The sequence below is a fragment of the Amyelois transitella genome, chromosome 20, assembly GCF_032362555.1.
Source record: "Amyelois transitella isolate CPQ chromosome 20, ilAmyTran1.1, whole genome shotgun sequence".
NCBI classification, from domain to species: domain Eukaryota; kingdom Metazoa; phylum Arthropoda; class Insecta; order Lepidoptera; family Pyralidae; genus Amyelois; species Amyelois transitella.
In genome coordinates this window covers 1,789,659-1,816,938 of record NC_083523.1, presented here as the reverse complement: position 1 = coordinate 1,816,938, position 27,280 = coordinate 1,789,659, and the positions used below count along the sequence as shown (strand labels likewise).

Below are 27,280 nucleotides of genomic sequence, written 5' to 3'. Positions count from 1 at the left end.
ACCACCGATACTGTAAGTAAAGATATATATTTTTTTTTATTTATAATCAGGCAACTAGGGCCCCATAGACATATAATTATAATATTAGTTTATTTATTAGTGTATCTTTGTATTTACATTTTAACCCTTTCCCGGGCATTGGCAAAATAGTTGCCACTCAGGTAAAAAAAATGTGTTTGAAAAAAAAGTAATTGAAATGTTGAAGACTTATTCAGTGCCTTTAATAAAATCCATAATAAAAAAATACACAATAAATGTTGATTTTGACTAGAGATACTTATTTATTTTTTATTAAATTAAAGTAAAACGGGCAGTCTTTTTCGTCTTTTTTCGCAGGACACACCGTCGACGAGCCACGATTCACAATCGAGACGAGAATCACAATCAAATCAAAATGATTTACCACAGATGTCACCAGGAGATTCACAATCAAATCATAATGATTTACCACAGATGTCGCCAGAAAATACAACTTGGCAACGAAATAAACGTCCTAAAATCAACCCTAATAAAGAGTTGATATCCGAAGCATTGAATATTATGAAGAATGTCTCCCAACGACCAAATGTGACAAAAGATGAGGATGGTTTATTTGGAGATTATATTGCGGGTCAGTTAAGACAAATGGATCGACAAATGAAAGCTATTGTGAGACATCGGATCAACAATATAATATTTGAAGCCGAAACTGGATATAGATCCGATACATTTACGGATTTTGCAAGACCAAGTAGTGTTTCTAGTTCACACAGTCATCCAGGATACTATACAGCATCTTCACTTCAACAGGCGGTTGTAAGCCCTTCTACAAATAACTTAACTTCTTCTGAATACTCTGCCCAAACAAACTCAGATCCACAAACAATTCAACCTTCGTCACTAGAAACATTTGCTGAAGAATACCTAGCTCTAAATCCTTCTGATAGTGTTATAAAGTAATCTTCAAAATATGTTATAAATATTTAATTTTCTTTTTGGTATAATAAAGGTAGCTATAGGTAGCCCCATTAAAGTTAAATTTAAAATTAGTGTTGACTATTCCCTTCACACGAGTAGAGCTTGACATATGTGCGTAAGGAATAGCAAGGTTTTAATTTTAGTTTAGTGACACTTCTACCAATAGTTAATATCATGTTATTGGTTTACAAAAACACATTTCTTATTTTGTTTAAAATTTTATTATACGAATCACAATAAAAGTGTATCTCACTGTGTAATTTACGATTTTAGATTTAATGGATAATACATGGAACTACTTTAATGATTAAAAGTAATATTGATTATATGAGTTGAGTTATTGGTTATATTGCCATTCTAATCCTTCGACACTAGAAAGAAAATAATGAGTCAACTCCACTCTTGTATCCTCAGCGGTCACTGTAGTATCCGAGGTTTGATTGTCTTCTCCTGACATATTATCTAAGCAACTGTCGTTTTCAAGATGTCTACGCCATTCACCGGGAAAGATTTCTCCTTGATTATTTTCAGTATCGTATTCATTTTGCTGAGTTGCAGCGGTTCGTTTGATATAATTAAATAAATGTATACACGCCAAAGTTACAGTAGTAGCTTTTTCTGGGATTAGCTGAATAGGTCTATGAAAAATCTTAAATTTGTGTGTTAACTGCCCAAACACGTTTTCAACTACTCTTCGCCCTCGATATACGCGATAGTTAAAAACCCTCTTAGATGATCCCATTGTGTGATTACCATCATAAGCCTTTATAATATGGGGTTGCAGAGGAAACGCGTCATCACCCAAAAAAAAATACGGTACTGGTAGGACCAGGCCACAACTGTGCGTTGCGGCGTCGCATCGCAAAAATCAACGACGCCGCACAACGCATCGTGGAAAATCCGATGCGCTGCGCAACGTACAAATCTGCGATGCGACAACGCGTTGCCGTTTAGTCGGTGTCCATACTTTGAACGACCTGCACGTGTTTTTTAAGCGATATGGCGGAGTACGATGTCGACCACCTGATATCTTTAATTTACGAACGTCCCGTCCTTTGGGACAAAACTATATCACAATTCAAAGACAAAAATTTAAAAACAGAAGCATGGAGGGAAGTGTGTACAAGTTTATATTCAAATTTTGAGGAGTTAAATACTGTTGAAAAATCAAAAATCGGTAAGTACTTATAAACATTTATATTTTCGTTAACTGCCAACTTAGAGCTCCAATGTTACTATTAAAATAATTACAAAATTCGTTTCTGATTATGTTAGCTTCCGTTCTACTTTCATGTGTTGTTTCGTGTAAAATTTGCAAAGAATCGTCAATAATCATTTCTTCAAACGTTTGTGCGCCATCTCGATTCAATACAAAGTTGTGTAATACACAGCATGCTTTTATAATGTCTATTGTGAAATCGTAAGAAACATTAATGGGTCGGTGAAATATGCGCCATTTATTTGCGAGAATGCCAAAAGCGCTCTCAACATATCGTCTGGCTCGGCTCAAACGATAATTAAAAACTCGTTTTTCTATCGATAAAAACTTCCCAGAATATGGGCGCATTATATTATTTGTCAGTGGTAATCCTTCATCCGCCACGAAGACAAAAGGAATTTCTTTTTGAAAGCCAGGTAACGGTTTTGGCGGAGGTATAGATAATTGACCTTTTTTTAATAAGTCGTATAGTTTTGAATTTTGAAAAACAGTGGAGTCACATTCCTTACCATATGCACCTATATCGACATATATAAATTTGTAATTCGTATCAACAAGTGCTAATAGAACAATGGAATTATAATTTTTATAATTGAAAAATAGGGATCCACTGTGATCCGGGCTCAATATACGAATGTGTTTTCCATCTAGCGCTCCTATACAATTAGGAAAGTTGGTCTTTTTTTCATACTCTTGAGCAATTTGTTCCATCAGCTCTGTTGTAATTTTTGGTAATTCCAACCTTTTAAGAATGTTCCATAAAATACGACAAACAAATTTTACTATTTCTGTTATTGTAGATTTTCCACGATAATATGTGAAATGCATATCTTTAAAAGTATTTCCCGTCGCCAGGTACCTGAAAAAAAAAAACAAAATAAATCATTATTCTTCATATTTTTTTAGGTAACGATGTCATAAAAAAATGGAGAGGAATCAAGGATAATTTTACAAAATACGAAAAAAAATTAAACGAGCAATGTAAATCCGGAGCTGGGGCCAAAAAAATTTAACAATATCATCTATACGACCAGCTCCTATTTCTGAAAAAGAATTTTCAAAATAAAACAACATCAAGTCTTGACGATGAAGAAATAAGACCAAGCACCTCAACCCAACAAAGCCAGCAACCTGTCATGCCACGTTACCAGCCTGCATCGCGTAAAAGAAAAATTGACGAAGACGAATTTGAGAAGAATATTATAGCTGCTTTAAAAACACCTGAAAGTAGACATTTATCTTTTTTTAAAGGAATTTTGCCATCATTGGAAAAATTGAATGATAATCAAACAATAATTTTCCAAAGTCGTGTCCTACAGATATTAACTGATTTACACCAACCATCATACTATCCCAGCCACTATCAAACTTCACAAACATCCGTCCAAGCAAACTATCAAACATCTCAAACAACTGTTCAGACTGGCTATCAAACAGCTCAAATGTCTATGCAGAGTGGCTACCAAACATCCATTCAACGCAGTGCCTTCCAAAGCGGATGCGAAACATCACCGGCGCCTATGCAATCGTCTCCACAAACGCCAAGGAATGATGATGTAAATGAGCCAGAACAAATTAATTTCGATGAGGAACTAACAAATTTGACGAATGACACACAATCGGATTACGAGTTTTGAATAACACTAAATTGTGAAAATGATTAAACAGTATGATTATAGTATAAATAGTTTATTTTTTTCTTACCTTATAGTTAATCCCAGCATCTCCAGAGGTTCGATGGGTTTTCTAAATATGTATTTCTTTTGTAAATGAGGCTTTATCAAACTAAGAAGCTCTTCAAAACTTCCTACACTCATCCTAAAGTAATCGAAAAATTTAACCTCGTCCACTTTTAGCGCCTCATATTTCCTTTTGAAGTGGTTTCCATCTTTATTCATAATTGTCAGTAATGGGTGCACCCAGTACTTTCTTTTCTGTTTCTTTTTCTTAATACGCCTTAACGCAAGCAGAAGTAGAACACGCGCAGTGCGATCCATGTCTCACTAGAAACTGAAACGTTGGTTAGCGTCTTTACGTACGATGTCGTATCCGATGAAATTTTTGCGTTGCGACATCGCATCGCATAGCTGTGCGATGTTGTTTTTACGATGCGACGCCGCAACGCACTGTTGTGGCCTGGCCCGTAGATTCCTTCCGGGGGCTTGTACACAAAACTGCGATGCGACGTCGCATCGCAAAAATCTGCGAGCTCCCTCTACGCATCGCAAGAACTTGCGAATTGATTCGCATCGCGCATTCCTGCGATGTTGCGTCACATTTTTTGACGCCATTTTATAGTTCGCTCAGGGACAGCGTGTGGGCAAGACGTGTACTTTAAAAATGACAGAATACGACGTTGATTTTTTAATATCACTGATTGAGGAGCGCCCTGTTCTTTGGGACACTAGTAATGAAGATTATAAAAACAAATTCATCAAACAAGATGCTTGGAAGGACGTGTGTAAAAGTTTATATCCAAATTTCGAGGAAAAAGAAAACAATGAAAAAACTAAACTTGGTAAGTACACAAATACATTTATTAAGTATAACTTTTTTACTTTTTACTACCTACAAATCAAACATTCTATTCATATAAGCACAAAAAATATTCTTTAAATTGTTTACGTGTTTAGGCGTCGACAGCGAGTTACTTTAATGTTTTACGATGTGATCCTTTTGTACCTGTTGTATTGATTTATTACCAAGAACGCGAGCAACAACGCAAGTCGTATTGTATATTCTTAAATTTTTTGTAGTTGCCAGCTTAATGCTCCAACTTCACTAGTAAAGTAATCCGAAAATTCGTTTCTAATTATATTTGCACTTACCACCTGACTACCTACATTCAACCCTTGTTGAAGTGGTTGTAGTTCGGAATCATCTATGATCATTTCATTAGTGGTGTCTAATTTATCACGGTTAATTACAAAGTTATGTAGTATGCAACAAGCCTTAACAATATCTATTGCAAAATCATATGAAACGTTAATGGGCCGGTTAACACTCTCATCGCAACGTGGTACGCCGGCCACCCACAAAACTTCGAGTGCAGCCGGCCATTGTAGTATTTTGATTTTGTTCGGGCAAGCCATGTGGGCGGCCGGCGCCCCACAACTTTCTCGCCAAATCACAGCCGAATTGTCTAAGAACTATTATTTTTATTACTTATTATGCACGCCATCAGTGTAATTAGGTCAGTTGGCCGCGCGCCGCCCACGTAGCCTGCAGGAAGAGAATTTCGCGCGCTTTTTTACCCCGCGCGCCGCGTTTTCAAAATGTCGGACTCGGAAAGTGATCCAGACTATCAACCATCGTATTCTTCGCAATCTGCATCATCTAGCGATGAAAGTTCGTCACATAGTGAAGAAGATGGGCGTCCAATTCAGCCGAGGGCTCCGACGCCGACGTCAAATTGGTATCAATCTGATGGATCTCGACAGAAGCAGTTCCCACTGGACATTCAACCAGGTATCAATGTTCCGAACGATTGTGATTCAGAATTGAGTATATACCGACTGTTTCTTACTGAAGACGTGATGGACCTCATGGTGAATATGACTAATTGTTATGCTAATAAAACTTTAACACTTAATCGTGTCACACGCAATATGAGGCTATCAAAATGGACAGACTGTACTCCAGAAGAAATGCTGAAATTCCTCGGCCTTCTGATTTACATGGGACTAAAGAAATTACCTAGAATTAGTGACTATTGGAGTAAAAACATTCTTTACGAAAGCAAAGTATGTCGCCAGGTGATGAGCAGAAATAGATTCGAGTTGTTGCTCAGGTGTTGGCACTTCGAAGACACCATTTTCCTTGGACCTAGTCATGCTGATCGCCTCATAAGGATAAGGCGGTTTCTGGAGCTGCTTACAAAAAATTTTCATAATGTGAAAACACCGGGTGAATATGTTACCATAGACGAAAGCATGGTAGCTTTTAGAGGACGTATATCATTTATGCAATACATTCCTGGCAAACGCCACAAATACGGAATAAAACTTTTTAAGCTGTGTGACGATGATGGTTATGCGCTCGACATCATTGTGTACGAAGGAAAAACGGCAAATAGACAGGACAGTGTAGCCACAGACGTAGTGATGAAGCTATGCCAACCTTATTTGGGAGTTGGCAGAAGTGTGGTCACAGATAACTTTTACACCAGCGTTGATCTAGCAAAAAAGCTTTTGGATAACAATACTCATCTGATTGGCACTCTTCGCAAGAATAGGAAAGGGTTGCCGAAGAAAGTTATTCAGGAAAAGTTGAAGAAGGGTGAAATGATTGCAATGGAAAATAGTGACGGAATTCTCGTTCTCAAATGGAAAGACAAACGTGAAGTTTTTGCTTTGTCGACGAAGCACTCCATTGGCTTTGTTAGTTGCAAAAGCAAGAGGAATCCCAACAAGACAGTGTTGAAACCTTCCACAATTGCTGACTATAATAAACACAAGTGTTCCATCGATTTATCTGATCAATTGGCGAGTTACTCTAGTCCAGCTAGAAGAAATATTCGTTGGTTTCAGAAACTTGCTGTTGATCTACTGTTTTCTACTGCTGTCACAAATGCTTACATCACCTATAAAAAACACAAGAATCTGCACAGCAAGACTTATACCATTACAAAATTTAGGGAGAACCTCTGTCTACAGATGCTGGGAATAAAGGACTCTAATCCAGCAGAGAGCTCACTTCGGCAGCCAGAACATAAGTTCAGCAAGTCACTGCTCACAGACCACAGAAGCAGATTAGTTCGTCGTCGGTGCATTCATTGCTATGAAAAGCATAGATCCGCTGGTTTCTCAGCACTAGAAGCTAGGAATAAAACAAAAAAAGTAAACACTGTCTGTCTTAAGTGTCCGTCCCAGCCAAGCGTTTGCGCTGAATGCTATGGAGAAATTCATACGCAAATTACGAAAAGAATGTAATTTTTAGAATAAGTAACTTTTTTCATAATTTCATAACAATTTCATTACAAATTTCCATTGATATGTGCTAAAATATATAAATATGTTTTTTGATTTGCACTTAATCTTGTTTCATTTCAAGTTTTTTAGTTTTCGTAAATAAAGCTCAAATTTCGCGGTTTTTTTTTTACTCATAAGTAATTAATCGATTTTCTTGAAAAAAACACTTTGGAGATCCTTATCACGCAAGCCAAAGGCAAAAAAAATATATGAAATCGTAGGGTCGCAGCGGACCACACGGCCTGTTGGTAAAGTTTATACCGTGTCCCGCCGGCGTACCACGTGGCGTGCCTCAAAAGATGCTTAAGATAGACCATGGCTTGGAGTATAAGACAGGACGTGGGGCGCGAGCAGCCCACGTGGCCAGGTAAAGTGGAAAAATTGTTTGTTTGGTGGCGATGAGAGTGTTAAATATTCGCCACTTATTGGCCAGTATCCCGAAAGTACACTCGACATATCTTCTTGCCCTACTCAAACGGTAGTTGAATACTCTTTGTTTAACAGACAAATGCTTGCCAGAATAAGGACGCATGACATTATTCGAAATAGAAAAAGCTTCGTCTCCGACAAAAACAAATGGAACCGGTTCTTGAAAGCCCGGTAACGGCCTTGATGTTGGTGTAGGCAAATCACCTCTCATCAGTAAGTCGTACAGTTTCGTGTTATGGAAAATAGTGGAATCACTTTCCTTTCCATATGCTGCTATGTCCACATAGATGAATCTGTATTTCGAGTCCACAATAGCCAACAAAACTATTGAATTGTAGCCCTTGTAATTAAAAAAAAGTGATCCACTTTTTGGGGGACTACGAATACGAATATGTTTCCCATCAACGGCTCCAATACAGTTAGGGAAGTTGGCTTTCTTGTCAAAGTCCGCAGCTATTTCTTCAAACAGCTGTTGTGTTATTTTTGGTATGTTTGCATTTAAACAAAATTTCCATATTGCATTACAAACTACTCGTATTATCTTAGCAACTGTACTTATTCCTCGATAATAATCTAAATGTATATTTCTGATTTCATTTCCGGTCGCTAGGAATCTGTAACATAAATAGAAAATAAAAGGATTAATTTACATAACAAACTGGAAAAATAAAGAACACCAACCTAAAACGACATAAACATACATAAATTATTTTAATTTAATTAATTGGTAAACAACGCTTCTCGCGTTAAGTTCGCCTATTGTTCTGTACAATTGGTATTTGATGAATAATAAAGATTAATAAATGAATGAATAAATTAAATATTGTCTATTTCTTTTTGCAGGTAATTCAGTAATACAAAGATGGAGGGGGATTAAGGATACCTTTAATAAATATGAAAAGAAACTCAAAGATGCAAGTAGGTCAGGGTCTGGATCCAAAAATATAAAAGAATACCATCTGTACAAACAATTACAATTTCTTAAGAAAAATTTGCAAAATGAGACCTCTACTAGTATAAATGAGTCAGAAAATGAGCAAGATAATCAAGAAGGTACATCTAAAACACGTTACCAAAGGCAGCCACCAAAAAGAAAAGATGGTTAATAATAATTTTGAAGATGATATTGTAAAGATTTTAAAGGAACCTGAGAATAGACACATATCTTTTTTTAAAGGTATTCTACCATCACTTGAAAGATTAGATGACAATAAAACACTAATCTTTCAGAGCAGAGTTCTTCAAATTTTAACAGAGTTGCATCAACCTCATGGCTACTACTATCCGAATAGCAACTACCAGAGTGGCTATCAAACTCAACATTTTGCGACATCTCAACAAACGCCACTGATACGTCCACAGTCATCTAACATACCAGATCAAATTAATTCACCCAGTAATGATTATTCTAACTCAAGCATATTAAGCACACTTTCAACTGAAGAAGACTTTGATTTTTCGTAAATTTTATGGATTGTAATATTTTAAAAACTCTTTTCTCAATAAAAACTTATGTAAACAATTATTGTTTTTCTTTACTTACCGGATAGTGAGGCCAATCATTTCCAGAGGCATAACAGGAATTCTCCCCTTGTACGATTGTTTCTGAAGATATGGTGATAATAAACTTAAAAGCTCTTCGAATGAAGATATGCTCATTCTAAAATACTCCAAAAATTTTTTTTCGTCGGTTTTCAAAGCTTTATATTTTAGAAGAAAATAGTTTCCATCGGGATTCATAATAGTAATAAATGGATGAACCCAAAATCTTCTTTGTTTCTTTTTCTTGTATCTCCTAAGCAATAATAAAAGTGCGCATTTTTTTTTACGATCCATGTCACGACCTAGTTTTCAATTCAAAATACGTTTAGTACGGTTAACGGTCGTCGAAGGAATGGTCACCCTGGGAGACGCCTTGCCGCACGAAATCGCATCGCAGCAATTCGTGTCGTAATTTTCTGCGTTGCGAATTCGCATCGCGTCGCATCGCAGTTTTGTGTACAAGCCGTTAAGCTCGCGGTCGTGAATAGTTCGTCACGTGACGCGCAAAATGGCGGCGACCGCGTGGACGAATGAGCAAGAACTTTCGAATTTATCGAGCAATACAAAAACAAACCATTACTATGGGATATTCTTCACAATAACTATCGTAATAAAATAAAACGATACTCTTCTCGAAATAGCAAACTCATTTGAAATCAGGAAGGAGGCAGTAGAAAAAAAGATAAAAAATTTACAAACAACATTTTCCAAAGAAAATAAAAAAGTAAAAGATTTTAAGAGTTTAAGAAGCGGTGCTGGACGAGATGAAATATACATTTCTAAATGGTATGCATTTCAAGCTATGATGTTCATACAAGAAAGGAATCGCCCACGATCTACCATGACCACAGAGCATCGGCCTCATTCGAGCATGTCAATTAATGTAAGTACTTACATACATTTATCTTTTTTAGGGCCAATATGGCTCTGTTTTGTCTGAAATTAAACAATTCATTCATTATAGCTTAAATTTGACAAAGGAGGCAGAAACAGTTTATTGACTGATAGAGAAGACCTTAAGACATATTCGTTTGGAGAAGAAATTATTTATGTGCAATTAAAAATGCCCGAGAAGCTGGTAAAAAAATATATTATTTGGACGAAACCTGGCTGAATGAAGGTCACACAACTTCTAAAACTTGGAAGGATACAACCGTGACCAGCGCATGTGATGCTTTTATAAAAGGCTTATCTACTGGCTTAAAGAATCCCTCAGGTAAGTTTCATTGTAATTCATTCTTAAAAATTAATGATCTATTTGTGTATGAGTTAATGATCTATTTGCGTATGTTTGTCAATGAAAGTGTCGCCGCAGGTGGCTGGCCGTCGACTGTCATAAACAAGATAAAAACCATTGTATTTTTATTATCAGCAATGTGTTATTATTTTAACTTTGCAAACGCATGTTTTTAAATTTTTTTATTCTTTGTTACAGGCAAGGGGAAGCGATTAATTATTACCCACATCGGCAGCGAAGAAGGTTTCGTAGAAGGAGCATTGCACGTGTTCGAGTCAAAGAAGCAAGGCGACTATCAACAAGAAATAAATTCAGAAAATTTTGAAAATTGGTTCATGGAAACAATTGAAAAACTCCCCGAAAATGCGGTGATTGTCATGGATAACGCCTCATATCATTCAAGGAAGGTTGAAAGACTTCCAACTGCAAATAGTAAAAAACAAGAAATAATTGAGTGGTTAAAAGAGAATACAATTTGAAGAAAATTGGCTAAATCGAGAACTACTCTTAATCATCAAGGAGCATAGAAAACGATATGAGGCGTGTGTAATAGATGAAATCGCAAAAAGAAAACACAAAACGGCGATCCGCCTTCCGCCATATCACTGCAAACTTAACCCGATTGAATTAATATGGGCTCAAATAAAAGGAGACGTTGCTTCAAATAACGTAACTTTTAAAATGAATGACGTAAAAAAATATTTCATGCTGCAGTTAAGAAAATTACTCCCGAGAAATGGAAAAAATGTGTCAAGTACGTGGAAGACGTTATAGAGCCCAAAATGAATCAAATAGATCATAACTTCGAAGGGTTAAGTGAAAATTTAATTATAAACGTAGGAAATGACATTGATATGTCGGAGAGTGAAAGTGAATAAAATGTAACTAATTTTATTTTAAAAGAAATATAGATAATCATCAATTATATTTTTATATTATATTATTTCATTTCAGAGAATCCCTACACATCAGTTATTTTTAGTATATATACAAACCCTTATTCGAGGTCTCGTCATTTTAAGAAAGCAATTTGAAGGATTTCGAAAATTTCGCAATATACAAAAAAATACTGTGTACATATTTCTCGTTTCTCACCAAAACGTTCGCAATATGAACGAGCCCTATTGTTTTTTACAGGGCGCAAGCGCTTCTGGGCGAAGCTAGATAGTTTTCTGTCCGTGTCTGTTTGTATACAAATGCCAGACAGAAAAAGCGCTTTGCTTGGTTCATTCGATGAATAGAGTACAGTAATGCTGTATCATACTATTGCAGAAATGGCAAACAGACGCACGCAAAACCAAATGGCAGCGTTAGTGGAGTTCCTGGAGAGAAATCCAGGAATTGCTCGAGGCCTGCGAACGCAGCAGGCCAAACAAGAAACTAGAAAAAAGTGGCAGGAGTTCGCTGAGGCCACTAACGCCTTGGGCAGGCTTGGGCTAAGGTAAGCTAGCATTAAAACAGATTGATTATATTAGTAACATGCATATATATTATATCATAATGATTTCCTTTTCATGCAGTTCAGTATTGGACTGAAAAAAAATCGTCACTAAAAAAGGTCTGCCAACAAAGGGCTCAATCCAGTAGGCGCACCGGAGGTGGCATGGATGTGGTGGCAGAGCTGTGCTTGCTGGAACAGCGACCAGTGGCAGTCATGGGTGGGGACTCATTTGCCACGGGCACAAAGGGAATAGCAGTAGACCCCTTTTCCCAAAGTAATGTAAGTAAAATAATATAAAAAGTTAAATAAAAATTTGTTTATTCGGAAACCAAGAATTGACGTCAGTAATTTGCTTAATACTAAGTTTACTACCACTCCAAAGCGCAAGTGAAAAAGAGGCGGCGCAACAAACTTCACCGCTGCATTTTCTACAATGACGTCAATTAACTTACAAACATAGAACATGTGGACGAGCATACATTTATTGTACGCGACAACTTAAAAATAATATTTCAATTTCCGAACAGTACATGTCGCGCCATCTTTAAGCAAGTGACATAATACTTATTAGCGCACAAATACAGTAAAAGCACAGCAGACAGTAACGCCTTCTAGTCAATAGTGTCAAAACTACGACGTATCTTCAATTACATATTGACATGACATTGACGTATCGTCAATATTACTAAGTGATTTCGCTACTCCCTTCGAGATGTCTCCCTCAGGATTCAGCAACAATAAATACAGTTCGAAAATGCGAGATGGCTCTATTTTTTTTTTTTTTTTTTACTATGAGAACATAGTTTGCCTGAGGGGCATTTACTATTACAGCGGGACGTTTTTAGGCGAGGGCTTGACGCTCCTCCTAACAGCCTTTTCGGCAAAAGCGCGCAAGGGGCTCCCAGTTGGGACGAACCTCGGCCTTGGACTTTGCCTTTGAGCAATACGAGCAATGCAAACTCGCGAGCGGATGCAACGCTCAACCTTATGAGTTCTAATCTTGACTAGCCCTTACTCATTTGGCAGCGAAGACCTATTGCCAAATCTCTTGCACTCAGCCGAGGCCGGCACATCTCACCGGGACTCGGTCTCCTATTGAACGGAAGCAAAACCACCATGCGTCGTAAAATCTACGACGCCTTACCAACGGTATCAGTGGGGGGTCAGCGGTGTCGGATAGTGCGGAGGAAGAACAAAACCATCGCACTGTTCGCCACTGACGACAACTCCACAGCCTTCCAGAAGGTATGCAGCGTGCTGAAGGACATAGGGAACTGGAGAACGGGAGACACTCACACTCCTAAAGTGCTAAGCGTGGACGTCATGGCAGTGTCTCACCACACGGGCGAAACCCGGGACCACCTGGGTGCCCTTACAGCCTCGCAACACCATGAGGTAGTGGCATACGAAAACAGAGGTCAAGATCTCGGTTTTCTTTTGAGACGCGGACAGGGCGAAAGCGAGGCCGCTGCGAATCGCGGGGGATTTCCGTGTCAATCTCGGGACTCCAGCGGATCGGAGAGGCTGCAACAAGCGCTCGAGGAGTCGACGTCCCGCCAAGAGGTTACGCAGACCACCCAGCGAACCAGAGCGGACATGGGACTTGTGACCCTGGCTGAAGCCGGCGAACGATCAGCTGGCCCATATGGAGAACGCTCTACGAGAGTTCATAGCGATAACGGTTGCCACGCGCAAAGTCAATGAAGATATCTGCAGTGCTATATTGCGGACTTACAAGCGTGGCAACATAAAATTGCTCGAAGTGAAGCTAGAGGAAGCGGAGGCTGCAGTTTACGACCTCGACGCACAACGTGTGATACACGGGAAGGCGTGGGGGGAGTACATGGCGGCATACTGCGCAACCGAGGGCTTCATAGAACTCGAAAAGAGCCAGCCGGAAGAGGAGGGCCACATTCGGGCCATAAATCCTCCAAAAGACCCGAAAGTTGTGGTCGCCAAGTGCACCAGAGTAATGCTGGAAGACAGAATCCTCGAAATGGCTAAAACCATCTTCGGGGACCTGACAGAAGGCAACAGGCTGGAATGCTTGGCGGTACCAACATTCACATGGGTGAACGGAGTGCCCGGATGTGGAAATGGTGGTCGTCCACCACATTAGTGTCAACATTGAGAGCGACCTCATGGGAAGCAGTCAAAGATCTCAGGGACAAACTGACACCGAAGATCGGGAAAGAACCAGCTAAACAGCGAGTTCGAACCATGGCTTCACTATTAGTGAACGGAATGAAGAAGGGTGAAACGTGCAACCGCCTCGTGGTAGACGAAGCCCTAATGAATCATTTCGGATCTATAGTAATGGCCATCAAGATCGCAGGAGCCAGCGAGACCATGCTGATCGGAGACCAAAACCAGCTTCCCTATATCGACCGACACAACCTGTTTCTTCTGAAATACTGCAGACCCCACAAAATCACGTCCGTCACGAAAGAATTGTTGTGTACGTACAGAAACCCGCAAGACGTGGCATAAGCCCTAGGAGAAATCTATAGCGGCATCTACTCGGCCAAAAATCTCACGCGCTCCCTGAAGCTGAAGGAGTATGGAGGGGCTGTTATCCCGAAGTTGAATGATACATTGTATCTTACACACCCAGGCTGAGAAGGAACTCCTAATTGGCCAGGAATACGGAACAAACTCGGGCTCTTGCACCCTTACTATACATGAAGCACAAGGTCGAACGTTCGAGACAGTGGTGATTGTACGTACAACAACAAAAAAATCCAATCTGCTTATGAGCGTCGCGCACGCGGTGGTTGCGGTCTCCAGACACACGAAGACCTGTGTGTACTACGTGGATAACACAAAGAACGACGCAGTAGCTCGTTTTATCCAACGTGCAGAGAGAGCAACCGACGCTTCCATCAGGGACTACAACCTCAAAATGGCGATCTGGAACGGTGACGACGTAACGAGGGACAGTATACTCGCTTTCGAAGCGGGGCTGGAGGAAGCCTAAAACATCCCCCTCAAAAAACAGACAGCAGCCACCGGCGGGGCCGGCGGCAATGATATGACAAGACAAAAAATGATGACAAAAAAAAAAAAAAAAAAAAAATTACAAAAAACAAAAAAAAAAGAAAAAAAAAAAAAACCTTATGTAAGAATACTCTTTAGTTTTTAGCTTTAAAATATTGTCGACGAAACTGTCACTATCACCGGACAGCAGATGTAAAACCAATAACATTAAACTGACAAAAAAACAATTAAACAAAAAAAAGTACAGGCCACGCGCCGTAGTCTTATTATTTATTATAAAAAAAAAAAAATCTTGACTAGCTTGCCTTAGGGGCCTAACGTGTCGGCGTGAAGCGCCCTGGTACATTGCGGTACCTGGAAAAAGAGCTACTGTTCCTACTTCTTCGCGCCCTGTTCCGGTGGGCGCGGTGGGGACGGTATCGATAACCTTGCCTCCTGGCGGGCGCAGGGTTATCGGGGGGGCGGTTGGCAACCGTGATGGGGTCGTCCGGATCGTGGAGGACATTCCTCGGGCGTCGGCGGCGCAACGGGGCATCTGGTCTTGGTGTGTAGTTTGCGGCCTGGACCACCAGAGGGTTGGGGTGGGTGGCAGCTTTTTCAAAATAGCGCTCCGACACGCCTTTGAGAAAGTCTGCTATTGTGGGGAGCTCCAAGTCCCTGTGCAGGTCGCGTGTTCGAAGACCCAGGGGCGAACCCGTGGCTCTCCGCGCGAACCTGTTTTGGATACGTTGGAGTTTCTCGATGTGGGAGGGAGCTGCGTGTGCGAATACGACGCTAGCGTAGGTCAGGACGGGGAAGAGATGGCTCTAGAATGCGAATACTAGAAAAAGAGGGACTATTCTGGAACAGGTTGATTCCGTATATATAGACGAAATGTTGGCTCCGCGAGTTTAGTTCTGGCTTAACTTCGAGATCAAACAGTACGAGGAAATAATGGTGCGAGCGAAATATAGTAAATATGTAATGAATAATAGACAGTGCCTAAAATATAGTTTACAGTGATATAATAGATTCAGTATTAGTTCACTTTTAACATCGAATAGTACGGAAATATAATAGTGCAGTGCGGGCAAATTATAGTGAACAGTCCTAAGAGTGTAATAGTTCGTTTATAGTGTACAGTAACAGTGTTGGAGATTATCTTTATAGTAAACGAGTTCTATTCGAACTATTTTCATAGCGTGCGAGTTTTATTCGAAAAGTACAGAATAAGTGTCATTTTAAGTTAAGGGAATAGTTAAACAGTTTAATATTATACATACTGACATAGACTAGAGTAATGTTAGACAACAGTCTATGGAGGGACTATATATGGAGGGGCTATACTGTAACAACAGTATAGCCCCTCCATCTTGCCATCCACGTCTGATGCAGTTTTACCCATGGTAGACCTGCCATCAACATTTGTTGCAGGTTTACCTATGGTAGAGCTGCCTTCCACCTCTGCCGCTGTTGTACCCGAAGCTCTGGAACAAGAAATTTAAAATCCAGATTTTCCCATGGAAGCAGAGCATCAGGTGGAACATGGTGAGCAGCCAGGCGAAACAAGTACTGCGCTTCCTTCAGGTAGGCATTATATTTTTATTTATTTTAAAACTAGATGTTGCTCCGCGGCTTCACCCGCGACCTTATGGATGATGTTGTTTGTTTTAAAATGAGACCTCCAAATGTGTAAAGTTGGTGTTAACGCCATCTATGTCGGAATTGCCGCAACTCGTAGTAGAGTAAGATCCCAGAGCCCCCAGACCTACGTCATTTTAGCAAAGCTGAAATTTTGAGGATTTTAGTATAATGTGTTATTAAGAGGTACGCGTACCCGCGTACCTTGAAAGCGGGGCCGTTTCTCAGGTAGCACGAAGTACAGGTACATAAAAAATTAAGTTACCTACGTTAGAGTAGCAAAGATCGTTTTCAAATATGTTTTTGAGTATATTATATAGAATTAAAATTGACTATTGCCAGACACTTTTCGTGGGCCATTACTGCTACCAGACGTCTTGAATATTATTTAAAAATTTAGTAAACTACGTTATAGTAGCAAGGCTAAATTTTATATGTCATTTTAGGTATAATTTTAAGACCCTTTGAATACGGACAGACCAAACCGAAGGGCCATTCGTCCCCCCAGACGCCATTAAACTTTCCCTGTAAGTGCGAGAGTGATGGCATTATTCATACGCATGAATGTGAATAAGAACACTATATTGTTCCAACAGACTATACACTTATGCTCTTATTTAAGAAGCTTTTCCCGTTCGTTCCACTTCTCTCACATGCTGTGCTAATACTAATTTTTTCCCTTTTTGCTCAGTTTGAGGTTGGAAATGTATTTTATGCCTAATAGATTCAAATCCCGTACGTATTATAATATCCATTTTTTTCAATTTCGTTGAAAAACTTGTCGAAAATCAATATCACAAAAATATCTCTTCATCTAGTTAACATGATTTGACAGATTACAAGTCCTGAATAGTTGTGGCCACTAGGGGCGCTGTCATCGCGCACACAACGAATATACGACAGTGCAGCTGCTGTGATATCGTTGACAACGTGAGCTACCAATATAACGTGAAAATCGAAATATTATTTAAGTGTGAATATTTGAAGTGTTTGTGAAGGTGTAATGGCTTCGACGTATCGACGTCGAAGTATCGACGACGAATCATTCGAAATATTAAAAAATGAAGACATTTTACAAAAAGCTGCATTGTTATTAAGACAATCAGTGAGGCAAATTCCTATTAAATAATTACCAGAAAATATAACTGTACAAAATTTAAAGGAAGGAAAAGCATCTGTACCACAAACTCTATCAGATTTCTATTTTACTCTCATCTCAGGCAATAACAACAAGCGAAAAAGAAGCCAAAAATCCATTCGTCAAGTGCAATCTTTTTGTGAAGATGTAATGTAGGTAATCTATAGTATACACAACGGCAAAATAAAAACATCGAAGCATATTGTTCTGGGGTTAACATTAAAAAGTGAAACAAGTAGTCGAAAAGTTATAGACATCATCCATCGATACGGACATTGCATCAGCTATTCAGGAATCGAAGAACTAGAACGACACGAAGAACAGAAGCAACATACGCATCAATAAAAAAATCAAGTTTATGCCCTGAGATAATAAATAAAAATCCACATCTTTGTACCGGTGTCGCCTATGATAATTTCGACAATTGTCGAAACAGGAAGTGGCAAAGACACGTTGCATGATACTGTTGGAATTATTTATCAAAATATAGATTTCGATAATACACATTCATCACAATTATCAAATGTACTCTCTGCAAATGATGGAGAAGCCTCAAGTACGAAGAAAAGAAGGCGAAGAACATTTGAGAGTATTGTTCCAGATGATGTTTCTTAAAAAAACCGAAAAAACCAAAGATGACATGAGAATCTGCAGATAGCGGTCCATGAAGTTCAAAATTTGCAACCTGTTAACTTTAAATTATACAATACAATAGATGCCATTCTGATGATCAGCCATGCATTACAGATACCAAATGTTCCAATGTGGGTTGGCTTTAATAGCTTAATAAGTGACAATGCTCATCCAAAACAAAAAATTAGTTCCTTAACTCTAATTAATTCATCACCTACAAATAAATCAGTTGTACTGGAAACCATGAAACAAAGCCAAAAAAATTGTCAAGATTTACAACAAGCTTCAATTCAAGTTACTTACGATCATGCGATTGCGAAAGTAGCTTTACAAATCCAAGCAACGGAAAAGCCAACATTCGATAATCTATTTATACGTCTAGGGCCTTTCCATATTATGATGGCTTATTTCAAAGTTTTGGGCAAATTTATTATAGATTGTGGACTACCTAATGTTATGGTGCAAAGTAATTTACTAGGGATGGGGTCATTAAATTTTCTTCTTTGGGATTTCTTGAAGGAAAACACTTCAACAGATGTAAAAACCTTCATCCTCTGATGGAAATGGGATTGGAAATTTTACATTTTAAATCATTTTTAGAGATGAAAAATATTTCAATAACTGACGAAGTGGTACAGGAAGTTACTCGTCTGGGAAGTTGCCCCATATCATCATTTACAATAGACAACGAAGAACTGGATGAGCTATTGAATGATTACAATATTTACCAAGCACAAACCCTTAACGGCGAGTTTGGCAAAACAGCACAGTTTTATTTAATCTACATCAATCTTGTCCATTATTATTTAATGCTGTCAAGAAGCATCCGCGTAGGAGATTTTATTCTTTAAATGTAATCAGCAAAACTATGCTCGATGGGGAGTTAAGTACCATTCCAATTTACTGAATGTTGCAACAACTCATCCTGATATATTTGAGGAATTCAAAAAAGGTTGCTTTGGCGTCAAAAGGACAGATAAATCATTCTCAAGACAGCCCATTGACTTGGTGTTGGAACAAACAATAAATGCAGATGCTGCCAGGAGACTGACAGGTATTTTTACAATTACATTATTTCCTTAATAACTTATTGTAATATACTGATTTAATTGTTTTAACTTTAAATAAGTTTATAAATATTAGTAATGTTCGCGCAAATGTATAGATTTTAGTAACATTGACAACTTTATATTACCTAATTTCAGGTATAACATAATTCACTAATTCTATCTCAGCACGTCAGCGATGGGCTCGAAGCCATGACTTAAGATAAACAATAATTAGTTACGTATATGAAGATTTGGGCTTACAAAGAGAACAGGATGTTACAGCTGACTTAAATAGACATAATATCACAAATAGTCGTACCCAATTAAAAAAAATCATGCAAACCTTTCAACAATTTATTAATCCATTCGATGTAAATGTACCAAAAAATCTATTAATCAACATATCATCTGGTAAAGCAGCATCAGATGAGGTTGAAGAATTTCTTCTTAATATTGAGAAAAATGGAGATACTTTACGTAAAACGTTCATTGCAGAATATGAAGTAGATATCAGTAGATTTGAGAAGAGTATTAAAAGGTCACCATTGAAAAACTTTTCTCAAGATTATTAAAAAAGGAACGAACAAAAATTGGTGGGAAGGTGCAAGAAGTGCGTCTTCAAAGAGACTTATTTGGGCGTATGCTTGGTATATCAATTGATATTGCAAAGATATTATCTTATCCAATCACTCACGTGCCTTTATCTATGTGTCACTTTTATGGTGCAATTTGCAAAACGCCAAAATCTACTTTGGGGAAAGCTCTGGAGAAAGGTATTGAGCATTCTGCACCACCATACATTGATATTTTTATAATTGATGGTTTTTTTTATTCTCCACGCAATGAAGGATGTTCCGAAATCATTTGGAAATATTTCAAAAAAAATGTTAACACAATTCAATGCTGCAAGAATCGACGTTATTTTTGATCAATATTTCCACCCATAAAGGATTATGAAAGATCGATACGAGAAGAATCTACCCAACTCAATTTCACCATTACTGGACCAGATCAAGTTCGACCTGCTGACTTTGGAAAAGAGCTCAAAAATTCACACTTTAAAGAGGCACTCATAAATTTCTTCATTTCACATTGGGCTACAGATGAGATGGCACCTTTTATTGGCAATAAATTAATTAAAGTAAATTTCATAGAATGCCGTTCTTTTAATGTTATTAACAATAAAGTTGTATCCACCAATCCACCATGTTGTGTTGTATTTGTATTAAAATAAGACCTCCAAATGAGTAAAGTTGGACTATATTCTTTATTCTTTTCAGAAATTCGCCGCGCGCCTCGACTCACTCAACGAAATCGCCAGCACTCGATCACTCGATCCACTCCATCCATATCATGGAGTGGGCCGGTTGAAGTCCACCCGCCACCACCATCCTGCTAGCTAGACGGTAAGCAGTAGGACGCCGCCCAAATTGCGCTGGAGTCAAGAGACCTCATGGTCTTCATCTGACTCGAACGAGTACGTAGAAATGAAATCCACCTTAAATAGAGGGGGTGCCAGCAAAGTCACCAAATACCCAAAAATAATGAGTGATGTATTAGAAACAGTAGAAACGGATGAATTGGATCCTGAAAATAATCTATAACCTATTACCGATTGGTTGGTTGGCTGATCTTACTTAAGCATACAATTATTTTAATATTCCAATTATAAGAACAATGGCGGCGTTCAATTCATATTGTGTTGATTCAAATTAAAGAAATTGTTGTCGTAGCTCAAATTTCTATAAACAATTTAAGGGCCTTCAGCTGGAAATTGAAATTGGATCAAAGATAGGACAATTTAAATTTAAGTGTACGAAAATTTTGTGGATGCGATGGAGAAATCGGTGCGAGACACCCCCATGGCCACTGCGCCACCGACGATGGCGGTCACTCGATCCACTCCATCCATATCGTGGAGCGGGTCGGTTGAAGTCTACCCGCCACCACCGTCCTGCTAGACGGTAAGCAGCAAGACGCCGCCCAAACTGCGTCGGAAGCGAGAAGCCTCATGGTCTTCATCTGACTCGAACGAATACGTAGAAATGAAACCCACCTTAAATAGAGGGGGTGCCAGCAGGGTCACCAAATACCCCAAAAATAAGCCCGGTAGGATTTTACCGGCTCCACCGGTGTGGTTGCGAATTCGGTTAAGGAGAAAATTATAGTTCATCATTATCATCGTCATCAAAATCATTGGATGCCACTTCTGCGGCGATGAAAGAGTCCATATCGTCAGGCGGATCGATGCAGGCTCTTCCACCTTCATCGACCTGTTCTACAGTAAGTAGCAGAACGCCGTCCACGCCGCCAGCAAGGAAGATTTATGACTTTCCTATCATTCTGGCTATTCTATTGAGCATGAATAGAATGTCTGAATGAAGGTCTTGCACAACAAAATTACAACTTTTGTCTGATGAATGACTTTTATCACGTGATGTGTACTGATTTGATGTCACTGATTCTAAAAATACCCTCATTTTTTTTGTAACAGCTCTTGTTTACTTGTTATAGCTTTCACTTAAAATGTGCTGTTTTATAGTGTTAATTTGCTGATAATTATTTTTTTTTAAGTTTTCTCAGTGTAATTTGATATGGCATCGTCAAAACGAAGTTGTGTGAATAATCCGAATCATTTTTGTTTCATTTGCGGAGAATATATATTTAAATAATACCGTTTAAACGCGACAGCGTTCGTAAAAAAAAGCTTACATGAACTACTTTGGTCACCCACTGGATATGAAAAATAAGCCTTGGGTTCCACAAAAGGTATGTAAAATATGTGTTGATTTAAAAATGGTGAACTTTCTCTTAGGCCAACAAGGTGGATACACAAAGAATCCCTGTTTTCTTTGCTCGTGGGATAGTAGAGCTAAAAATCAACATTGGATCAAAAAAGATTGGCCCGCTCGAGAAGGTCTAATTCCAGGACAACAGAATGTGATAAACCCGCCTTTAGTATCAAGGGATCGTATAATTTTGCCCCAGTTACATATAAAACTTGGCCTTATAAAACAATTTGTCAAAGGTCTTGACAAAAATGGAAATTGTTTTCTTTTTCTTTCAAAAAAGTTTCCAAAACTGAGTGCCGAAAAGATAAAAGCAGGCATTTTTGACGGGCCACAGATAAGATCGTTACTAAAGGACTCAAATTTTAGAGACAATATGACAGAGACAATAGACAATATTTTTTTTGTTAATGATATAATTTAGTGTAACTCTTAGTTATAAGTTTTAATGTTTAGTTTTTTATTTTGTTTTTTTAGTATGGTCCTCGCAGAAAACCAGCGTCATGGCTCTGCCATGACACGTGCTGAGCGAGGGCCATTTTTGGTGCATGCATGTAATTTAACAATTCACTAATTCTAATTTATATTTTGTTAATGTACCAAATAAACGATTTTTCTTTCTTTCTTTCAGAGATTGAGAAAAAGGCATGGGATGAGTTTGTTTGGCTTGTTAAAATTTTTTTGGGGAATAAAAAAAGTTCTGACTATCCTCAACACGTCGAACAACTAATGAGTCACTTTCAAGAAATTGGATGTAACATGAGCATTTGGCTTTGGCATTTGAAAGGCTTTGCTGGAGCTTATAGAAGCTAGCAAAATAATAACTTGCAAAACCACCAATGCCACCAATAATAAATTAAAAAATGAGGAGTGGAATCGTATAGCAGTGCGATTCAATGCCTCAGTGACAGTTTGTCGTCGTACAACGCAGCAACTGCGTTTAAAGTGGGAGAATTTAAAGAAGAACGCACGTAAACGCAGCACAAATGAAATAAAATAAGAATGAATAGCATTAAGGTAATTGTATATTTTGTAACCAAAGTTATCCAGGCACCTTTGCATTGCCTGTACCTGTCAAGCTACATTCCACCTTTACACTCTTTCATATTTTCCTGGAGGACCTGGTGACTATATTCCTCCAGATGAGATATTGGACCGGGTCACCAGTTTGCTAGGAAGCACAGCCACTGGGTTTGAAGTGCCCTTTGGTGGTGATAGAGATATGGATTGTGGCGATGATGGTGGTTGTAATGAAGGTGATAGTAGTCGTGAGGGTGGTGTTGGTGGTGAAGCCCAAATAATAGATATATATTTTGACCCAAAGCCGGGTACATCCACTGATATCAATAATGAAACCCCGGTGCTCAATCGCAAGGTCTATGCGGTGGAGGAAGACATTCCAATTTCCAAACCAAGAAAGGTTTTATTCAGCACACTAAAGCCCCGGATACACTAGGGAACATTTTGTCCCGCAACATGACGCGCAACACAAAATATACGTGACGCTGCAACGTTGCATAGTGTCCCACAACATGACCCACAACATTGTACGTGACGCGGGGCATGTTGCTTGCTCCCGCCTCGTGAGCGAGCGCATGTGTCCCGCGTCAGTGTTGCGGCATTTGTCACCGAGTATAGTCGCGTACGCAACGTGCCTTTAAAATGTCTGTTGTGTGGGGAAATGATACCGTGCTTTTGCTTATTGAGCTTTACGAAAGTCGTGACTTGTTATGGGATACTTCACACCGTGACTATCGAAATAAAATAAAGAAAAATGATGCATGGGAGGATATTGCCAAGGCGCTTAAATTGCCTAGAAAAGAAATAGAAGCCAAAGTACATACCCTGCGTTCGCAATTTGTCCGAGAAAGGAAGAAAGTGAAATCGTCAAAAACTACTGGCAGTGGACGAGAGGACGTGAAGTCCAGTGCATGGTTTGCGTATGATGCAATGAAATTTTTGCTAAAGGGAGCCACAACGTCTGGAAGCTTGGACACTTTGGACACAAACGTAAGTTATGCTTTTTTATTTCTAATTTATTTATATTTACTAGCGGCCCGCCCCGGCTTCGCACGGGTAGCTAAATTTATACATACTTAATTTATTAATTTAAACTTTCTTCTATTTCTATTTCCTTTTTTCTGCCCATATGATGCTGTATTTTTTTATCTTATCACTTATTTTATTATTATTTCACCTTATCACTACTAATATAATATGTATTATTTACATTAACTAAGATTTGTACACACCTCACCCACAAGACTTCACTTCTAAAAGGATTGACGTTGTTCAATAACATTAAAAGAAAAAATATAGTACAATACTAGTTTATTCATTTAAAAATTATTCTGCCAGGGAACACGTCCTTCTTCACTCATGAAATATTCAGCAAATTTGTTTCTTATTTCCATAGCAGATTCAGGGTAGCGTCGTCCCATAGCATTTAAATTCGACATATTAACAGAGCCAGCTTCTCTGCGCCAAGATCCTTCTAAAATATCGTGATCCACATTTTCAGAATCAAAAGTTCCATGTGGGTTGTACAGTGATCTCGATTGACTATTTCGCCTTAAAAAATTATGGAGGTATATGCACGCCATTACAACAAGTTCAGCATTACAGGGTAGGATGGTTATGGGAGTTCGGAATATACGAAATACAACACCTAAGATACCGAACACATTTTCGACAATTCTTCTAGCTCTTGACAGTCGATAGTTGAAAATGCGTCTTGTTGTACCCACGTCATGATTACCGGGATATGGCTTCATCATGTTTTCTGTCAGTGCAAAGGCGCTGTCTCCTACAAGTACGTAAGGCATATTCGGCCCATCTTGTCGTATTGGGTCTGGAGTCGGCCAGTTGAGTTGGTTATCAGCCAAAGCTTTATAAAAAGCAGTCTCTTGGAATACTCCACTGTCAGAAGATTTTCCTTTAGCACCACAATTTGCATAGATAAAATTGTAATTTGCATCGACAATACCCAATAGGACAATACTAAATTGTTCTTTATAGTTAAAATAGTCACTTCCAGAATTCGAAGGAGCTTGGATCAAAACGTGTTTACCGTCTATAGATCCAACGCAATGCGGAAAATTCCATATATTTTCAAAGCTTCTAGCCTTGGCTTTCCATTCATTTGCAGTAGCTGGGACCTGTAAAGAAATTATTAAACATTAAATACTATTTTTACGTACTAATAATTAAGGATTCATGTCTAACAGATGTTTGAAATAATACAATACGTGTTTTATAGTCTATCCTTATTATAATAATTGATTTAATATTTATATCATTAATTTTTCAGAGTCCACAAAGCCAAAACACGATTTCGTCTCCGGATGAAGATGTCGTTCTACAGTCTCAATCTACCGTTCCAGAATTTCAATCTCCTCATCAACTAGAATCGCAATCTACCATTGATCAAGCAGAGCAACCTACAACCCCTGCACCAACACCTTCATCGTCGCGACCAACTCGCAAGAGGAGCCACCCCAATGAAGATAGATTAGAGGAGGCTTATGAAGTTCTGCATGCTGCTAAAAACAGAATGATGTCCCGAGATGAATTCGATGTTTATGGACAGTACGTAGGAACTGAGTTACGTGCATTAAATGACGAACACAGTGTAATTATGGCTAAATATTATATTAATAATATTTTATTAGATGCACGCTTAGGAAAATACCGTACAATTTATAATAATCAAAGCCAGCCAGTTGTTCAACAGGGCTATAGCACTGCATCCAGTGATATTAGCCCCGAGCCTTCTGAAGAGCATATTATACAAGATATACTTGAAACTATGGATTCCTCGAACACTAATAGCATTGATGGCACTAATACTAATTAATTTACGTTGGTCGCTATATCCATCTCGTACTCTTTAAAATTTATTTTACTGAAGATTAAAATACAATTATAAATAAAATATATGCGTTTTCTTTAACTTACCTTTACACATATCTTCAATTTATTTATCAGTTCTTTACAAACTTCTGGTACTATTTTACGTATCAGTTGTTTTGACACTCGAAAAGTGTACGACAAAGAAGCATAAGAATCTCCAGTCGACAAGTACCTCAATGTAATGGCAAGTCTGATATGAGGACTAATAGCGTTTCGTAATATTGTATCCTGTTTGGCTATGGAAGATGCGATCATTTGCAACAAAGTTTCAAAATCAGATGATGACATGCGAGTAAAATTCACAAACGATCCGTCAGACATTCGGAGATCACTTAGAATATTTACTCTTCTTTCTCGTTGTAATAAGAAATTCCGCATCCACCACCTTCTCTTTCTCTTACGTTTCAACACACTCGATATAATTACTATGTACGCAGCACTAATAGCCACAACCTCCTCGGGCGACATTTCTATAAACACTGAGAAGTGTGGTCGACAAAATGTTCCGCGACATGTATCTCGGCACATTCCACGTAGTTGTTGAGCAACATGTTCCGCAACATGTTGCTCCATTTGTCCCCTAGTGTATCCGTGGCTTAAGAATGGGTATGGTTTTTTTTTTTATTTTAATTAAATAAAGAAGCTGTGTTAATTGGTATCAAGTAACTTAGTTTAAGATTCAACAGTTGTAAATATCCCATTAACATCATAAATGTAAAAGTTTGTATTTTTGAATATTTGTAGATCAATCTTGTTCAACTGCTTGCTTGATCAACTGCTAAACAGATTTTGATAAAATTTAAAATACAGATTGCGTACCTGTATCCTTAATTCGGTGGGAAGTAATTTTTGTGTATTGTGTGAATACAAAGTCTGTATTACCAACCCTATTTAATTACATTTATTTAATAATATTTTACAGGAAAGTTAGAGGCAGGCTGATCCTCATGCAAGCAAAATTGCCAAAGACAATGCCATCGGTGAGTATTATAATTTTAAAAAAAGTGTTTAATGGAAGAAAATGGAATTCTATAAACTAAATAATGAAAAATTAAAATTAGAAAATGAAAAACTTAGATTAGAATTAGAATATGTGAAACATAAAGTTTAAAGTACAGTTAGTTTTAAAATAAATACATCCAAATATACTATTAAATGTTTTATTAAACCTTCTAATTATTAAAATAGTTATTTATAAGGTTGGTTCTCTGAGTAATGTCTAACTCTTCACTTTGCCACCTTTCCTCTTCATTTTCCACAGATGGTAGTGCTGGCACCTCGACTTCTGGGGGGACTTCTTGCAGGTTGAAATTCCTACAAATATTGTGAAGCACTGCTGTAGCTATT

The 27,280-nt window shown here is 38.3% G+C and overlaps 6 protein-coding genes and 1 pseudogene across 6 annotated transcripts; 4 read left to right on the top strand and 3 right to left on the bottom strand.

Moving 5' to 3' along the window:
* Positions 1 to 1,786: 1,786 nt before the first annotated feature.
* Positions 1,787 to 3,898, top strand: LOC132902967 (uncharacterized; annotated as a pseudogene).
* On the bottom strand, positions 2,140 to 4,173 carry LOC106138691 (uncharacterized). The gene is made up of 2 exons (XM_013339924.2): positions 3,881 to 4,173; positions 2,140 to 3,035 (listed from the first exon to the last, which is right to left on the bottom strand). Exons 1-2 carry the CDS (start codon positions 4,171 to 4,173, stop codon positions 2,153 to 2,155), a joined length of 1,176 nt encoding a protein of 391 aa, XP_013195378.1. The 3' UTR covers positions 2,140 to 2,152.
* A 168-nt stretch (positions 4,174 to 4,341) lies between these two features.
* Positions 4,342 to 8,749, top strand: LOC132902968 (uncharacterized). Its single transcript, XM_060950069.1, has 2 exons — positions 4,342 to 4,694; positions 8,419 to 8,749. Exons 1-2 carry the CDS (start codon positions 4,517 to 4,519, stop codon positions 8,679 to 8,681), a joined length of 441 nt encoding a protein of 146 aa, XP_060806052.1. The 5' UTR covers positions 4,342 to 4,516; the 3' UTR covers positions 8,682 to 8,749.
* LOC106140749 (uncharacterized) lies at positions 6,003 to 11,676 on the bottom strand. The gene is made up of 2 exons (XM_013342381.2): positions 9,119 to 11,676; positions 6,003 to 8,189 (listed from the first exon to the last, which is right to left on the bottom strand). The coding sequence occupies exons 1-2, from the start codon at positions 9,409 to 9,411 to the stop codon at positions 7,439 to 7,441; spliced, it is 1,044 nt and encodes a 347-aa protein (XP_013197835.2). The 5' UTR covers positions 9,412 to 11,676; the 3' UTR covers positions 6,003 to 7,438.
* A 9,773-nt stretch (positions 11,677 to 21,449) lies between these two features.
* Positions 21,450 to 23,477, top strand: LOC106138443 (uncharacterized). The gene is made up of 3 exons (XM_060950112.1): positions 21,450 to 21,515; positions 22,809 to 23,017; positions 23,120 to 23,477. The coding sequence occupies exons 1-3, from the start codon at positions 21,450 to 21,452 to the stop codon at positions 23,475 to 23,477; spliced, it is 633 nt and encodes a 210-aa protein (XP_060806095.1).
* A 64-nt stretch (positions 23,478 to 23,541) lies between these two features.
* Positions 23,542 to 26,198, top strand: LOC132902937 (transcription factor Adf-1-like). Its single transcript, XM_060949945.1, has 2 exons — positions 23,542 to 24,031; positions 25,332 to 26,198. Exons 1-2 carry the CDS (start codon positions 23,684 to 23,686, stop codon positions 25,875 to 25,877), a joined length of 894 nt encoding a protein of 297 aa, XP_060805928.1. The 5' UTR covers positions 23,542 to 23,683; the 3' UTR covers positions 25,878 to 26,198.
* On the bottom strand, positions 24,336 to 26,506 carry LOC132902936 (uncharacterized). The gene is made up of 2 exons (XM_060949944.1): positions 25,979 to 26,506; positions 24,336 to 25,179 (listed from the first exon to the last, which is right to left on the bottom strand). Exons 1-2 carry the CDS (start codon positions 26,504 to 26,506, stop codon positions 24,361 to 24,363), a joined length of 1,347 nt encoding a protein of 448 aa, XP_060805927.1. The 3' UTR covers positions 24,336 to 24,360.
* Positions 26,507 to 27,280: the final 774 nt, after the last annotated feature.

What these genes read in the sequence shown, in the direction of transcription:
- LOC106138691 (XM_013339924.2), bottom strand. Translation starts at nt 4,173, where the DNA reads ATGGATCGCACTGCGCGTGTTCTACTTCTGCTTGCGTTAAGGCGTATT. An exon ending in ATGCTGGGATTAACTATAAG is followed by an intron (nt 3,036 to 3,880) that starts GTAAGAAAAAAA and finishes TTTTTTTTTCAG; the next exon opens with GTACCTGGCGACGGGAAATA.
- LOC106138443 (XM_060950112.1), top strand. Translation starts at nt 21,450, where the DNA reads ATGAAAGAGTCCATATCGTCAGGCGGATCGATGCAGGCTCTTCCACCT. An exon ending in CTTCATCGACCTGTTCTACA is followed by an intron (nt 21,516 to 22,808) that starts GTAAGTAGCAGA and finishes GGCATTTGAAAG; the next exon opens with GCTTTGCTGGAGCTTATAGA. An exon ending in CGCAGCACAAATGAAATAAA is followed by an intron (nt 23,018 to 23,119) that starts ATAAGAATGAAT and finishes CCACCTTTACAC; the next exon opens with TCTTTCATATTTTCCTGGAG.
- LOC132902937 (XM_060949945.1), top strand. Translation starts at nt 23,684, where the DNA reads ATGTCTGTTGTGTGGGGAAATGATACCGTGCTTTTGCTTATTGAGCTT. An exon ending in TGGACACTTTGGACACAAAC is followed by an intron (nt 24,032 to 25,331) that starts GTAAGTTATGCT and finishes TTAATTTTTCAG; the next exon opens with AGTCCACAAAGCCAAAACAC.
- LOC132902936 (XM_060949944.1), bottom strand. Translation starts at nt 26,506, where the DNA reads ATGGAGCAACATGTTGCGGAACATGTTGCTCAACAACTACGTGGAATG. An exon ending in AATTGAAGATATGTGTAAAG is followed by an intron (nt 25,180 to 25,978) that starts GTAAGTTAAAGA and finishes ATTTCTTTACAG; the next exon opens with GTCCCAGCTACTGCAAATGA.
- LOC106140749 (XM_013342381.2), bottom strand. Translation starts at nt 9,411, where the DNA reads ATGGATCGTAAAAAAAAATGCGCACTTTTATTATTGCTTAGGAGATAC. An exon ending in ATGATTGGCCTCACTATCCG is followed by an intron (nt 8,190 to 9,118) that starts GTAAGTAAAGAA and finishes TTTATGTTACAG; the next exon opens with ATTCCTAGCGACCGGAAATG.
- LOC132902968 (XM_060950069.1), top strand. Translation starts at nt 4,517, where the DNA reads ATGACAGAATACGACGTTGATTTTTTAATATCACTGATTGAGGAGCGC. An exon ending in CAATGAAAAAACTAAACTTG is followed by an intron (nt 4,695 to 8,418) that starts GTAAGTACACAA and finishes TTCTTTTTGCAG; the next exon opens with GTAATTCAGTAATACAAAGA.